The following is a 14,523-nucleotide window of genomic DNA, read 5'->3' on the forward strand; positions in this document are numbered from 1 at the left end:
CTTTAAGAATCAGATCATTAATGTCAGAAATCACTTTAAACATCTAATCTCTTAGCATGCTTCATGATAATCTCTAGACTTAGCTTTATCTAGCAACTTAGACATTGGTTTGATGCTAAGAAGCTTAAGATCTATCCTTACCTTCTCAGTATAAGAATAGCATAGAGCATATCTAATCTAGAAAGGATTTTATGGAATTCAAGCTTAACCAATCCTAAACAGACTAAGTTCTCTACCAACCTAACCCATCCTTAAGAATCTATCTCTACTCAGAATCTAATAAATGAGATGTAAGAACACAAACCCAGAAAATGATGAAACAGACATAATCATAAAGATGATGATAAAATAAGATCCTTTGTAGAAGAAATGAAATGAAAATACTTAAAGGATCAAAAGTTATGAAGATTACAATTTTTGGTGGCTAGACCTAAAAAAACGAGATTGTTCTGTGGCCAGAGTTAAGAGACCTATTTATAGAAAAGAAGGAAAGCCCTAGTTAGATAGGAGACAAAATAGAGAGGCGGCTCACAATTAGACCATGTGCTCGGTCGAGTGCATGGTCGAGTGACCTCTTCTCTGGCTTCTTCCAACGGTCGAGTCCTCGATCTGGGATGATATCTGTTCAATAAATTCGGGATAACGTTTGCACCATAACTCCGATCGGCCTGATACCACCGGCATTGGAAATCTTACTCGGTTGTCTACAACTTTCGTGAAGAACCTGGAAGCTGAGTGCCAACGGAAGATCTTTATACGGGTAGATCTTTGAGGGACTTGTTTTGAATCCGACCGAGTGTTCTTTGGCAAACGGTCGAGTGTGCTTGACTCCATTGTCGAGTGATTGCTTTCCTCCTATTTTGAGCCTTATTCCCTTGCTAGATGTACCCTTTTGATCACAACTTCTCCTTTGTGCTTCCAAATTACCTAATTCACCTGTTTATGCACACAAATATGCAAATGCAATGCAAATTCTATCCTAATGCATAAACTGAGAATAAAAGACATAAATGTGCTAAAGCTAACTCTAAACAATGCAAAACAGGAGATAAATGCATGCTAAAAGATGGTAAAATATAGAGTTATCAACTCCCCCAAACTTAGTCTTTGCTTGCCCTCAAGCAAACAATCATGACATAAGAAGGAAGAGAAGTTTGAAGATGGGAACTCATAAACAAAGAGAAATAACAAAGGATTCAAACCACAGCCCTTAAATGCAATTCAATGGTGCAAAGAATCAGTCAAAGTGTTTACAAATATTTTCCTAAGCTTATCACAATGCACCATTCTAGTTCAACTCCTATCTATTAGTAAAGACTTGCAATCCCATTGAACATGTCTTTCACATTCATTAAAGTGTTTAGTGTAACCTTGCAAATGGAACATGAATCAAGCTCAATTGGTTTAAGGGTAAGGCTTTTGAAGGTAGGCTGATAATGGTGTTTTTAGGGTGGTTAAATCTCAAACAAGAAGGAATACTAGACAGTTGTGAAACCAATCTAAGACTGAGAACAATTTAGGCATACAAAGCTTAGCTCTTGATGTTCTACCCACCTAGAAGCTTTTCTACCCTTTTCTCATCCTTCTTTTCTTTATTTTCTACCCAAAAACTCAAACTTTGATCTCTTGAACCCCTTTTTGTAACTTCTGGTCTTATTCTTTTTGTATATCTCTAAAGCTACTGTTCATTTTAAACACTAGCTCCTTCTCTTTCTTATTCTTTCTTTGCTATACTCCCAATCTTATTTAACTTTTCTTTACTCTTTTCTTTTTGATTCTAGGAAATTATAACAATACTTTCTATACCTTTTCTTTGAGACTTAGAGCTTATAACCAAACTTAACCTTAGAGACCTTTCTTTTCTTTCTTTTGACCAAGTAAACCTTTCTTTCCCTTCTTATTCTCTGTTGTTCCCAAACCTGAACCCAAATCAACATTCTAACCACCTATTTCTTTCAAAACCAATCTTATTGGCTAGTTCTAATGATTCTAAACCTAGCTAAAGCAAGAGCCAGTTCTTTGTCGTTCTCAATACTCTCAAGATTCCACATCCTATAGCATTATCAACAAAGAGGTCTCACTCTAAAAAAATCAGTACAAGGCTTGAAAGAAAAGGCTGGGGTTTCAAGGTATGACAAGAGATTGGGTTAAATGAATAGAGTGGTAAAAAGAGAATGTTAACCCAATTCAAAGTTCCATGAGCTAGCATTCATAGTCCATAAGCAAGATATTTAATGATTATATTAAAGTCCAATATTATAGAGATGCAAAAAAATGTTCAAGAAAGTTTCACACAAGAAGGAGATGCTTTCAAATGACACAATGCTTTAAACATAGATTTTTCATTTTTTTCCAAAGACTGAACTAGCAACAAAGAAATATAAATGAGGGCTGTGGGTTCAATCCTAAGAATCTACTTCTAACATGGTAGGTTTAATCATTGTTCCCCAATGCATATGTACAATCCTATATGCAATATACTAAAGACAATCCTAGAATGCAATGCAACTACATGAACACTCTGTTTTTGTAAAGATTTTTTTGAAAAAATTTCAAATTTTTATGGTTTTTCTATGCCTTAGATGCAATGCAGAAGCTTGTATGATTATGCTAAAAATTTGAAATAAGAAAACAGAAAACAACATCAAATGTCATCTCAAACCCTCCCCCAAACTTAAATTACACAGTCCCTTGTGTAAGAGAAATTTGAAAGAGGATTTAAGAATCCAGAAACAAGATAAAAACATGGAATGCAATGGTATAGACAATGATTAGGTGAAATTGGTACCTCAAGGCTGCTGGAGAAGGGGGAACTCGATCTCATACCCGGACATGCGCTCGGTTGAGTGGGCTGGTCGAGTTGGTCTCTGATCCTTCCTTTCTTGATAAGATTAAACTCTCTTGCTTCCCTGACCACCAAAACACTAAAACAAGATCAAAATAACAAAAACTTAAACCAGTATATACAAGGATACCTTAGGGACTTCCTCCCTAGTGAGCTTGTTTAAAGTCTCTAAGCTTGACTTGACATACTTTAATGCTATGAGAGGTCATAGAGAGGTGATGAGGTCCCCTCTCTTCCCATAGAACAAAGTAGAGAGTAACAGAACTTAATCTAGCACATCTTGAAATCTTAAATATAGCAAAACAGATCCCAATTGGCAACGACGCCAAATTGATACTAGGATTTTGGTGTCTCTATCCTAGTAGATTCAATTAACCTTATGCATTGTAGTACTTAAGGTGTCAATCCAAATGGGATTATGCTAATCACAAAAGATGCAATCAAGATAGTACAAGTTAAGCCAATTCAGATATGGGGTGGTATTCTACGAACTTAATGAAACAGAAATGTAAAATGCAAAATGTAAAGTACTTAAACAGAAACTAAATGCAAGATAAATAAATGAAAGCAGTGCAGAATATAAATAAGGAAGAGTAACAAAAAGCAGTAAATAAACAGGATGAAAACTAAATTATAATAGGAAATAAACAAGAACAAACTAGAACAGAACAATGCATAAACAAGAAAGTAAACTGGTGCTCGACCTAGCACTCGATCGAGCATGGTATGAACCAAGGTCGAGTGATGCAGAATAGAAGATTAAACTTAAAACTAAAAGCAGAAACAATAAAGCAGAAAAAGACAAGTAATTGCAGAAGAAAACAAGTAGCAAATAGATCCAAAGGATGGGAATTATTGGTTGGTATTAAACTTAATCTATCTAGGTTGCTTAACAAAACTCAATCAACAAAGAGCTAATCCTTAGACAATGATCTTAAGGGCTTACCAATCCACTCTCATGACAGATGTAATCAAGTTTAGTAACATCCTAACCCAACTCTCATTGGTGAAACCATACTAAACAGGCTTTAAGAATCAGATCATTAATGTCAAAAATCACTTTAAACATCTAATCTCTTAGCATGCTTCATGATAATCTCTAGACTTAGCTTTATCTAGCAACTTAGACATTGGTTTGATGCTAAGAAGCTTAAGATCTATCCTTACCTTCTCAGTATAAGAATAGCATAGAGCATATCTAATCTAGAAAGGATTTTATGGATTCAAGCTTAACCAATCCTAAACAGACTAAGTTCTCTACCAATCTAACCCATCCTTAAGAATCTATCTCTACTCAGAATCTAATAAATGAGATGTAAGAACACAAACCCAGAAATTGATGAAACATACATAATCATAAAGATGATGATAAAATAAGCAACTTTGTAGAAGAAATCAAATGAAAATACTTAAAGGATCAAAAGTTATGAAGATAACAATTTTTGGTGGCTAGACCTAAAAAAACGAGATTGTTCTGTGGCCAGAGTTAAGAGACCTATTTATAGAAAAGAAAGGAAGCCCTAGTTAGCTAGGAGACAAAATAGAGAGGCGGCTCACAAATCGACCATGTGCTCGGTCGAGTGACCTCTTCTCCGGCTTCTTCCAACGGTCGAGTCCTCGATTTGGGATGATATCTGTTCAATAAATTCGGGATAACTTTGGCACCATAACTCTGATCGGCCTGATACCACCGGAATTGGAACTCTAACTCGGTTGTCTACAACTTTTGTGAAGAACCTGGAAGCTGAATGCCAACGGCAGATCTTTATACGGGTAGATCTTTAAGGGACTTGTTTTGAATCCGACCGAGTGTTCTTTGGCAAACGGTCGAGTGTGCTCGAATCCATTGTCGAGTGATTGCTTTTCTCCTATTTTGAGCCTTATTCCCTTGCTAGATGTCCCCTTTTAATCACAACTTCTCCTTTGTGCTTCCAAAGTACCTAATTCACCTGTTTATGCACACAAATATGCAAATGCAATGCAAATTCTATCCTAATGCAAAAACTGAGAATAAAAGACATAAATGTGCTAAAACTAACTCTAAAAAATGCAAAACAGGAGATAAATTCATGCTAAAAGATGGTAAAATATAGAGTTATCAGTGAGTTAAGAGTTTTTGGCTTGTTCTTGGTGGTTTTTGGTGAGATCTGTTGCTGTGGAAGGGAGTGTTGTTGTTGGGAACAAAGGAGAAGCTTCTTAAGGTGTTGATTCCATTGTTTTTGAGCCAGATCTTCCTCCAAAAGAGGTGAGTGTTTGACCATGGCTGATCTAAGCCCGAGATCTCTTTTGTTTTGGTTGTTCTATGTCGTTTGTGGTGTTTTACTTGCTTGGGTTGGTTGTTTTCTTGTTTCCATATGTTTCTGAAGCGTTTAGAAGAGTTTGGGATGGATTGGAGATGGTTTGGAAATAGTGGTTTGAAGTTCGACTTTAAACTCAGAGACCCCATATGTGCCATTAGTTTATTGGTTAAGTATTGTTTTTTTTTTAATCTTTTCTTCCTTTTCTTCTCACTCTCTTTCGACAAAATCAAAACGATGAAACACGAAATCAAAACGATGGAAGTTCTGATCGGTTTCCAAAAACAATAGATCTCACCTCGTCGTCTTCTTCTTCCTGAGACGTTATCGAGATCGGTTGATGAATACACTCGAGAAAGAGATCTCGCCTCGTCGTCTTCTTCTTCGATTCGATCCAAGTATTCTACTTTTCTCTTTTTATTTTCCACGACTTCAATCCTAAAGTTTTTTGTACTTTTTTTTTAATTGAAAGCAGAACTTGTTGTATATGAGAGGTCTCATCGATTTGGTAAGAGCTGCTTTTGTTGAATTCCGGAATTTTTTTTTGGTTTTGTCGTTGTGGTTTGTTTCGCTACTTGTATCCTTATTCCCTTTGCCTCTGCTTCTTCTTCTTCTTTTGTTCATTGGCAATTCATCTGTGTGTGATGTTTTTATGCAGGTCAAGTCTTTGATTGATGATCCTAAATCCAGCACCCCGACAAAAGGCTATCCCTTCTTCTCTACAGTCTCCTCTGAAATCAGTCAGGGAACCAAAGCGTCAACTCGTTCCTCAGGTTTGATTTTATATCCAACTGCTCCTTATATGAGAAGGCACTACCTTTGCTTGACAGTTGACATCTTGATTAATTTGTTTTTAATATGTTCACATAATTGTTGAAACTAGATTGTAATAACTTTCTAAGTAGATGTAGAACCATGATAACTAATGTAATAGAAACTACTTTCTTCTTCAAGTATAGCTTAACATCAAACGAAGTTGCGGGTTTAGTAGTTGGAGCTCTGCTTCTCGGTGCCACCATCGCTTGTCCTAAATTTGATGCTTTCATCGCTGCTTCTCATAGAAGGTAACATTAAAGAGATTTTTTACAAGTTCCGATTGATAGTTGACATTGATTTCTTGTTTGATTTGTAGTATTGTAAAATGGTAGTAAGCTGTTTGATTTCCGATTGATTGTTGACATTGATTTCTTGTTTTAAGTCTTGTTTGTAGAATAAAAAGGTATTACTTTATTTATGGGTATGTTTTAAGTCTTGTTTGTAGAATAAAAAGGTATTACTTTATTTATGGGTATGTTTTAAGTCTTGCTTGAAGTCTTGCTTGAAGTCTTGCTTTGTTGTTGACATTGATACCTTCTTTTGTCACACTTCAACACAAATTGGTAGGTACTTGTAATAGTTAAACACTTATTGTGAATTAGTTCTCAATGCTTGGTAGTGAAGCACTTACTCAATGCTTGGTAGTGAAGCACTTACTCAATGCTTGGTAGTTGTCATTGATTGCTTGTTATCAAACTTAAACACAAAACACATTTTTAAACCTTACCTAACAGCTTTACCATATACCCAACTACCAAACTCTTCCTTCTCATTCAAGGTTTAAATGGTCTTGGAGATTTTCTATTTATGTCGCTTCTATGGTTCTCTATCCCTCAAGCCAATTAATCTTCTCTCCATCTTTCATAGACTGGGTATGGATTCTAGCAATTCATATAGGTTTTCTCTAAACTTTATAGACCTCTTGACTAGCCAACAAGAGGTCACTACAAGAAAACATGGAATTACCGACTACAAACACAGTCACTATACAGTCGCAAACTACCTAGTATCGACTGATTGGCGACTGATGTACGTAGTCGCTAAATAGAGCGTCGCTAAAATAATCAGTCGCTAAAGAGTCGACACGAAGCTACTAATTGGCGACTGATAGGTTTGGTCGTTGTTCCCTCGCCGAACAGTCGCTAAAGATGGCGACTGAATTACAACGCTTTAGCGACTGATTTGGTTACTCATTTGCGACTGTTTTGGTTACTGATTTGTGTACGTTTTGGTGACTGTTTTACGACTTATTTGTGTAGGTTTAATTATCGATTTATCAGGTTTTTTTTTTTAAATCTGGTAAAATTGAATTATTTGATTTTGTAATACCAAACCTGATTAATAAAACTATAACTAAAACATAACACACATGAAAATAAAAATAGATATAAGTTTCAACATACATAAGTTCTAGAAAACATCCAAACAACCATTCAAGGAGTACAAGTACAACCATTACAAAAGTTTTTTAAGGTCATGAGTGAAGGAGGGATAGTGAAGGAACCTAACTTTGAACATCAGCAGGGTCGGGGTCATTGGTTTGAGACTCGAGGAAGGAGACATAGTTTGGGTTAGTCTTGAGGAAGCTCACCAAGCGTTTGATCTCTGCTTGTTTCTCAGATGCAACCCGTAAAGCCTCAGCTTCAACCCGTGAAGCCTCAGCTTCAACCCGTGAAGCTTCAGCTTCACGCTCTGCTTGTAGAGCTGCTTGTTGCTCTATTTTGCGGTTAGCTTCTTCTAGCTGTTGTTGCAGGCTTGTGAAAGAAGAAGAGCTTCCAGGGAACTTCCGCTTCCCGTTGATGTAACTCACTAGGCTTCCAACTCCAAAGTATGTACCTCTATCGCTTATGAAAGTAGACTGCATAACAAAACAGAGAGAAAAAGTTAACATAATTACTTAACAATGAAAAACTTAATAATAACTTATTAGAAAGAAGCAAACTTACCTGAAGAAAGAGCTCATCCTCCTCCTCGTGAGATAGCTCTGATCAACGTGGAGTACCATCAGAAGACTCGTCATTATCCAGAGCAGCCAACTTAGCTTCCCTTTTTTCTTATATGCTTCACGAACTGCTTGCGCTTTATTATCCACAAAAGTACCATCTTTTTTGGTATGAGTCCTGAAGAAAACTTCAGGAATAGTTGGCGGTCTTCCCAATTCTACTTCCTGAAAAGTTATACAATGAAAAGGTTAGGAACCATCTGATGTAAATATTAAACAATGAAAAGGTTAGAAACCATCTGATGTAACTTATTAAACAATTAAAAGGTTAAATCACCATCTCTTGTTCAATTTGTAAGTAAGACTTCGGCCCTGATACATGTTTGTGAGGGCCAAGACCATTACGGTCAGCTGATGTGGTTGCACTCTTTGCCATGGCTTCTTCTGTGTTCCAATAGTCACACATTTCTTTCCAAATAGTTTTCTCAATCCAAGTCGGTTTCACTTGATCTCGCTGAGCTGACGCCTTGGAAACCATGTCTTTCATACGGTTTTGACAAATGGCATAGAACTTTTCTTGGCTAGTGAGGGATCCCAGGTGTATGTTTTCTACAAAAGAAGACTAGTGTTAGTGATCAAAAAACCAAAAAAAAACTATAAATACAGAAATCAAATTGAAAGGAGTAGAAGTTTACCGCGAATTCAAAGAAGTATCTTTCTCTTCTTTGATTAGAAACACAACCCCAACTGTAATATGGCCCATCAAACTTGTTTGTAAACACTTTTGTAATCTTTCGCGTAAGTTTTGACTTGTCCTTACCAAACCTTTAAACACAAACAAATCAAAAGTAAAATTAGAATCAAACACAAACAAACCTTCAAACAGAAACAAATCAAAAGTACAAAATTCTTTAAATTCTAATCAAACACAAACATAAGTGTTCCAAACACAAACAAACTTATAAATTCTAATCAATCCAATAAAAATTCTAATCAATTTAACCAACTAAAAATTATAAACTTACCAAGTGTTTCCACACTCTAATGTGGGAGAGAGGACAGTGGTATACAACTCACGGCCTGGATGGACAAGCATGGCATGTAAAGAAGCGAGTACATCAGCTAAGAGATTTGAATCCCTTAAACCGTCATCCTCAAAATCAGCTTCATCTTCTTCTTCCTCATGTGAGTTTTGCGCTTAAGAAATATGATGCGATGCAGAGGCTGCTCGAGGTTGAGAAGAGGGTGAACGATGATTTGAGACATGAGGAGACTGTCGAGGTAGATTTGAGACTTGAGGAGACTGTCGATGATGATTCGTGACTGAAGGTTAAGGAGACTCACGAAGTTGACTCGAGAATTCTGGTGGATTCATCGGAGAGGCGAGAGGTTGAGGAAAAGGACGCCTGATTGGCGCTTCGCTGGAAAGGGATGCTCCAGGAAAGCTCCTCGAGTTCTGGAACAGATTTGTCGGAGTTGGATAGTCTCCGTAATTAGGTGTAGGTCTCGCTAGAAGTTGGAGGATTGGGACAGGAATTCCCTGAGAATCAGTGTCTGGGTCTCGCTGGTTCGCCGGCGTGAAGGCATACTGGCTGGGAAGAGTAGTGGGTCTTCGATTCGTCGTTTGTGAGGTTTGATTTGAGGGGTTTGTTCTTCCTCCTCCTCTCTTCTTTACTCCAGCCATCAAAATTGAGAGATACAAGGACAAGGATGAAGATCTAGGGTTTTCTCGAATGAGAGCAATGGAGATCTAGGGTTTTGAGGAATAAACAACAGAAGAAGAAAAATGAGGTATTAGGGTTTTCTTGGGGATGAAGATGAATGCGATTTGGGTTTTTGCCGTTTTGTTACGCCCCAAATTTGGTTTAAGGCCCAAATTAAATACATCAGTCGCTAAAGAGTAGATGTTTAGTCGCAACGTTTGGCGACTGTTAAATTGATCGCCAAATTCGTCGCAAATTGGCGACCACAATGCGACAATATGCATTAGCCTCGAATTAGCGGCTATTAGGCGACTGTTTTATTTTAGTAGCTATTGAGTAGCAAAACAATCGCAAAGCAGTCGCTAAATTTAGCGACTGTGTTTTTAAATCGCAACTTGCAGTCGGCAAAGCTCATCACCTATTCAAATAAGCTCATCATCTATCCCTCAGTTTAGTACACAATTTAGTGATGTCAAAGAGGTATATGAAAACTCAAGGGAAACTAGAATCCGATGGACTGCCCAGGAAGATATTGTTTTGATCAGTGGTTGGTTAAAAACCAGCAAAGATCAGTCGTGGGCAATGGGCAAAAGGGTGGTTCCTTTTGGGAGCGAATTGCTTTCTACTATGGAGCGAGTGAAGCAGTAGCGGGTAAACCAAAGATAAGGGCCAGTCATTGTAAACAGGGGTGGAAAAAAATCAATGAGAGTGTCAACAAGTTTGTAGGAAGCTACAACCAAGCTTCGAGTTGGAGAACCAGTGGCCAGTCAGAAGATGATGTTCTTCAAATGGAAAACGAGTTGTACGTCAATGATCAGAAAGTGAAGTTCTCTCAAGAGCATGCTTGGAGGGAGCTTTGCCATGAGCAGAAGTGGTGTTCTTCTAATGCTTTGAGATGACCTGAAAACTCCAAAACAACAAAGCTTGATGTGAGCGGCACATATTCCTCCAGTTCAAATACAACATCTCGTGTTGATGAAGAAGCTAATCAACACCCTGCAGGTGTAAAGGCATCAAAAAGGAAAGCAAAGAAAAGTGGTCATGGTACAGAAACTGAGGTTAATTCTGTACAAAAGTTAGAGAAGGCGTGGGGGATTAGGGAGAAAGAAATAGCTGCGAGAGAAAGAATTTCCAAATAACGACTTCTAGAGAGTGTAGTCGGTAGAACTGATCTGTCCGAGTCTAAAATCAACCTGAGAAAGAAGCTAATTGATGAGATGTTAGGATAGTTGGTTATTAATTACTCAAATCCACTGTTTCATGTTTAGTTAAAGTTTTTAATTAATGGTTGTGTTTAGCTAAAGTTTGTGTTTTGTGTTTAGTTTAAGTTTGTGTTTTGTGTTTACTTAAAGTTTGTGTTTTGTGTTTTTTGTATGTATCGTTTTAAATCATTGTTTGTGTTTAGTGAATGTTTGTGTTTAGTTGATGAATCGACTTAATCAATGATATCTCATGCTTTAAAAGTTGTTGAGTCGAAACAAAATCAGATTTCCAGTTATGTTTCAAAAGAAGTTGTGGTCAGACCATCAAGTCTAAAACAGGACAAGCACATAAGTAGTGAATAATCTTATACAATGTAGGACACATTTGTTATTTGTATTGTCTGGCTGTTTATTTGCAGGATAGGTTCTGTTTATTTGTATTGTGTGGCTTTGGTTATTGAGTACTCTCTTTTTATCCTTCGTAGAAAGCCCGAGATAAATGGTTCTGTTCTTATAACTTCAGCTAAGTGGTTATGCTCTTGTTTTATTTTCTTGAGTTTTGTTTGTTTTTAATTCTTATCTTATGTGTTGTTTGCTTATCCTCGGCAGGTTTACGTTCTGCTCTTCCCGTGAACCTTGTGATCTCACATCGGCACAAGAGAACGAAACTGTCTGGTCTGTGGTTCTGCTCTTCCCTTGAACCTTTTGATCTCACGTCGGCACAAGAGAACAAAAGTCTCTGGTCTGTCGTACATGTCATCCGTGAGAACGTTTGTGTTTTTCCTTCCCGTAAACATGTTTGTGTTTTTCTTTCCCCACTTAGTTGTTCAATAAACTTGTATATATAGCAAACGAGAATCGGCTACTCTTGATTGTAAAAACTCTCATATTCAGTCTGCTTTATTCTCAAGTTTCAAATATTTTCTCATCCCAACTCTCTCTTAAAAAATCTCTCATTTCTTATTTTTCATAAAAAACAATTCTGCTCCCAATTAAGTTGCAAACAATCTCTCTTCCGAATTCTTTCTCAAACATCTACAATCTTTTTTTAACATCAAACAGCTACATTATTTTTTTATCATCAATTAAATTTTTCTAAGAACATGTCATCTCCAGATTTAGATGATGAGTTTGATGACTTTTTTGATGAACACTTTGATAATCTATTTCCAGATTACCTAGATGATTACGGCAATGATCAACAACCAACTACTTCAAGGTGGCCAAGAGCTTTTATTGAAAGAGGATGCGAGGAAGGGAATACTTGTTTATGGAATGATTATTTCAGCGAAAATGCTACTTACTCTGAAGCTAGTTTCCGTCTTCGTTTTCGAATGAACAAGCCATTGTTCAAACGTATTGTTGATGCACTATCGAATGAAGTACCATATTTCCAACAAATAAGAGATGCTACGGGAAGGTTGGGTGTGTACGGATTACAAAAGTGTACAGCAGCCATTCGTATTTTGGCATATGGATGTGTAGTTGATGCGGTGGATGAATACCTCCGCCTCGCAGATAGCATTGCAATGCTATGCTTGGAAACTTTTGTGGAGGGAATTATATATTTGTTTCAGGATACGTACCTAAGAAGACCTACATCAGAGGATCTCCAACGATTACTCAATCAAGGAGAGGCACGCGGATTTCCCGGGATGATAGGAAGCATTGATTGTATGCATTGGGAATGGAAGAATTGTCTAACAGCTTGGAAAGGACAGTATTCTCATGGATATGGAAAACCTACAATCGTTTTAGAGGCTGTGGCGTCGCAAGATCTCTGGATTTGGCATGCATTTTTTGGTCCTCCAGGTACTTTAAATGATATCAATGTTCTTGACCGTTCACCAGATTTTGATGACATATTAGAAGGTCGAGCTCTGAGAGTAGATTACTTTGTCAATTGACGACATTACAATATGGGTTACTATCTCACTAATGGTATATATCTGAAATGAACAACATTCATCCAATTAATTTCACTTCCACAGGACCTGAAAGCATCATTATTTGCTCAATGTCAAGAAGCTGCCCAAAAAAGATGTTGAATGTGCTTTTGGAGTCTTGCAAGCTCGTTTTGCGATTGTTAAAAATCCTGCACTTTTTTTGGATAAGGCATAAATAGGAAAAATAATGTGAGCATGTATCATATTGCACAATATGATAGTAGAAGATGAACGAGATGGATACAGTCTGTACAATGTAGCAGAATTCTATCAAGGAGAAGGACGCGGGACTTCAAATGTCGATTTAACATATTCTACAGATAGGATTAACAATCTTAAAAATTCAAGGTCGACCTAAGGGAGCAGGCTCATGAGCTTACGATGAGGCCAGCGTTGAATACCCAATTCGCGACATCTCTTCTTCAAAAGAGTTAAACCAATGTTAAGTTCTTTAGCCGCTTGAGTTATCGACTTGTAGAAGTACAATGAGATGATTTCTTTCGACAATGTCTTCCAAACAGAACAGCTAGAAACACATTCTTCTCTGCATCTCCTCTTTTTGGTGGAGATGGTTTCACTCTTTTTCTCCAAATCAAAATCGAGCATCGACTCTTCTTCGGTCCATGAAACAGAACTGTACCCACTAAGTAAATCTGCTTAAACAGAACGACAAGAATGAGAAGTGCACACATAAAATCCATGAGAACAAAACATAATTAAGTGCAACATGTACTGATATATGCATACCGTCAAGAGATACGATGGAGATAGGATCAAGATTAGGTAAAGCCAGAACGCTTGAGGCAGAAGGAAGATAATCAGGTAAAGCCAGAAAGCTTGAGGCAGAAGGAGGAAAGTCATCTTCTAAGCCGAAGAAAAGATTCGCTAAGTCGCTGCATTAAGAACACACAACAATTAAAACATGGATCAAGAACTACTAGCTAGAAACACGTTTAAAAACACTCATGCATGATGAGCCAATTAAATTTACCTATGATGAGAGTAAAGTGATGAGTGGTTTAGAAATGAAAATGAGTGATCTTCTTTGCCAAATACTTGATCATTCTCCAATTTGCAAAACGACTTCATCATCATTAAGTGGTTTGTGATCACGAATCAACGGGAGAGAGAGAGAGAGAGAGAGAGAGAGGTGTATATATATACTATATACGAAAAGAGAAGATATAGAAGTGAAGTTATATATATATATATATATATATATATATATATATATAATAGTATAAACTGTACAAGAAAGTGGGTATTGACGGCTAATTGATAGCCCTGTAAAATTTGGAGTTACGAGAGAGATATTAGTAATGATAATGGTAATTAATGCTGATAAGAGGGACGTTTTTTTAGGAATAGTTGATACTAGCCTTCTCTTGCAGAAAATCTATACCCGTCAACAAAACTTTAGAATTGTGTATGCTTACCTTGTATAACGATATTATTATGTCAAAGTTGTTTAACGAGGAGACGCTGGAGCTGAGCAAGGGTAGCAAGTCGGTGCAAGGACAGAAGAGGAAGCGGGAGGAAACGTTGGTGGTAATTACCTTCGAATGAAATAGTGATTCCTTGTTCCACGAACGCTCATGAGAAAGACCTGACGCAGAAGCTGATCTCTTTGAATTGTGCAAAACAAATTGCAGAAATCTGTGAGCTCAATCAATATTAGTAACGTCACCGTCTTGGACAATCCAGCTCCTTTTGTGAACCCTTTCCAGTTCAAGATTTCTTACGAGTGCTTGACCTCTCTCAAAGACGGTACC

General features: G+C 37.2%; 2 protein-coding genes and 1 pseudogene across 2 annotated transcripts; 2 read left to right on the forward strand and 1 right to left on the reverse strand.

Moving 5' to 3' along the window:
- The first annotated feature begins 10,115 nt into the window (after positions 1–10,115).
- On the forward strand, positions 10,116–11,505 carry LOC147934439 (glutathione S-transferase T2-like). Its single transcript, XM_087472634.1, has 4 exons — positions 10,116–10,477; positions 10,556–10,678; positions 11,225–11,335; positions 11,415–11,505. Exons 1-4 carry the CDS (start codon positions 10,116–10,118, stop codon positions 11,503–11,505), a joined length of 687 nt encoding a protein of 228 aa, XP_087328760.1.
- A 403-nt stretch (positions 11,506–11,908) lies between these two features.
- On the forward strand, positions 11,909–12,712 carry LOC104728278 (uncharacterized). Its single transcript, XM_019231932.2, has one exon. The coding sequence runs from the start codon at positions 11,909–11,911 to the stop codon at positions 12,710–12,712; it is 804 nt and encodes a 267-aa protein (XP_019087477.2).
- A 393-nt stretch (positions 12,713–13,105) lies between these two features.
- Positions 13,106–13,843, reverse strand: LOC104728280 (protein RKD1 pseudogene; annotated as a pseudogene).
- Positions 13,844–14,523: the final 680 nt, after the last annotated feature.

The sequence above is a fragment of the Camelina sativa genome, chromosome 11, assembly GCF_030686135.1.
Source record: "Camelina sativa cultivar CO46 ecotype springtype chromosome 11, ASM3068613v1".
NCBI classification, from domain to species: Eukaryota; Viridiplantae; Streptophyta; class Magnoliopsida; order Brassicales; family Brassicaceae; genus Camelina; species Camelina sativa.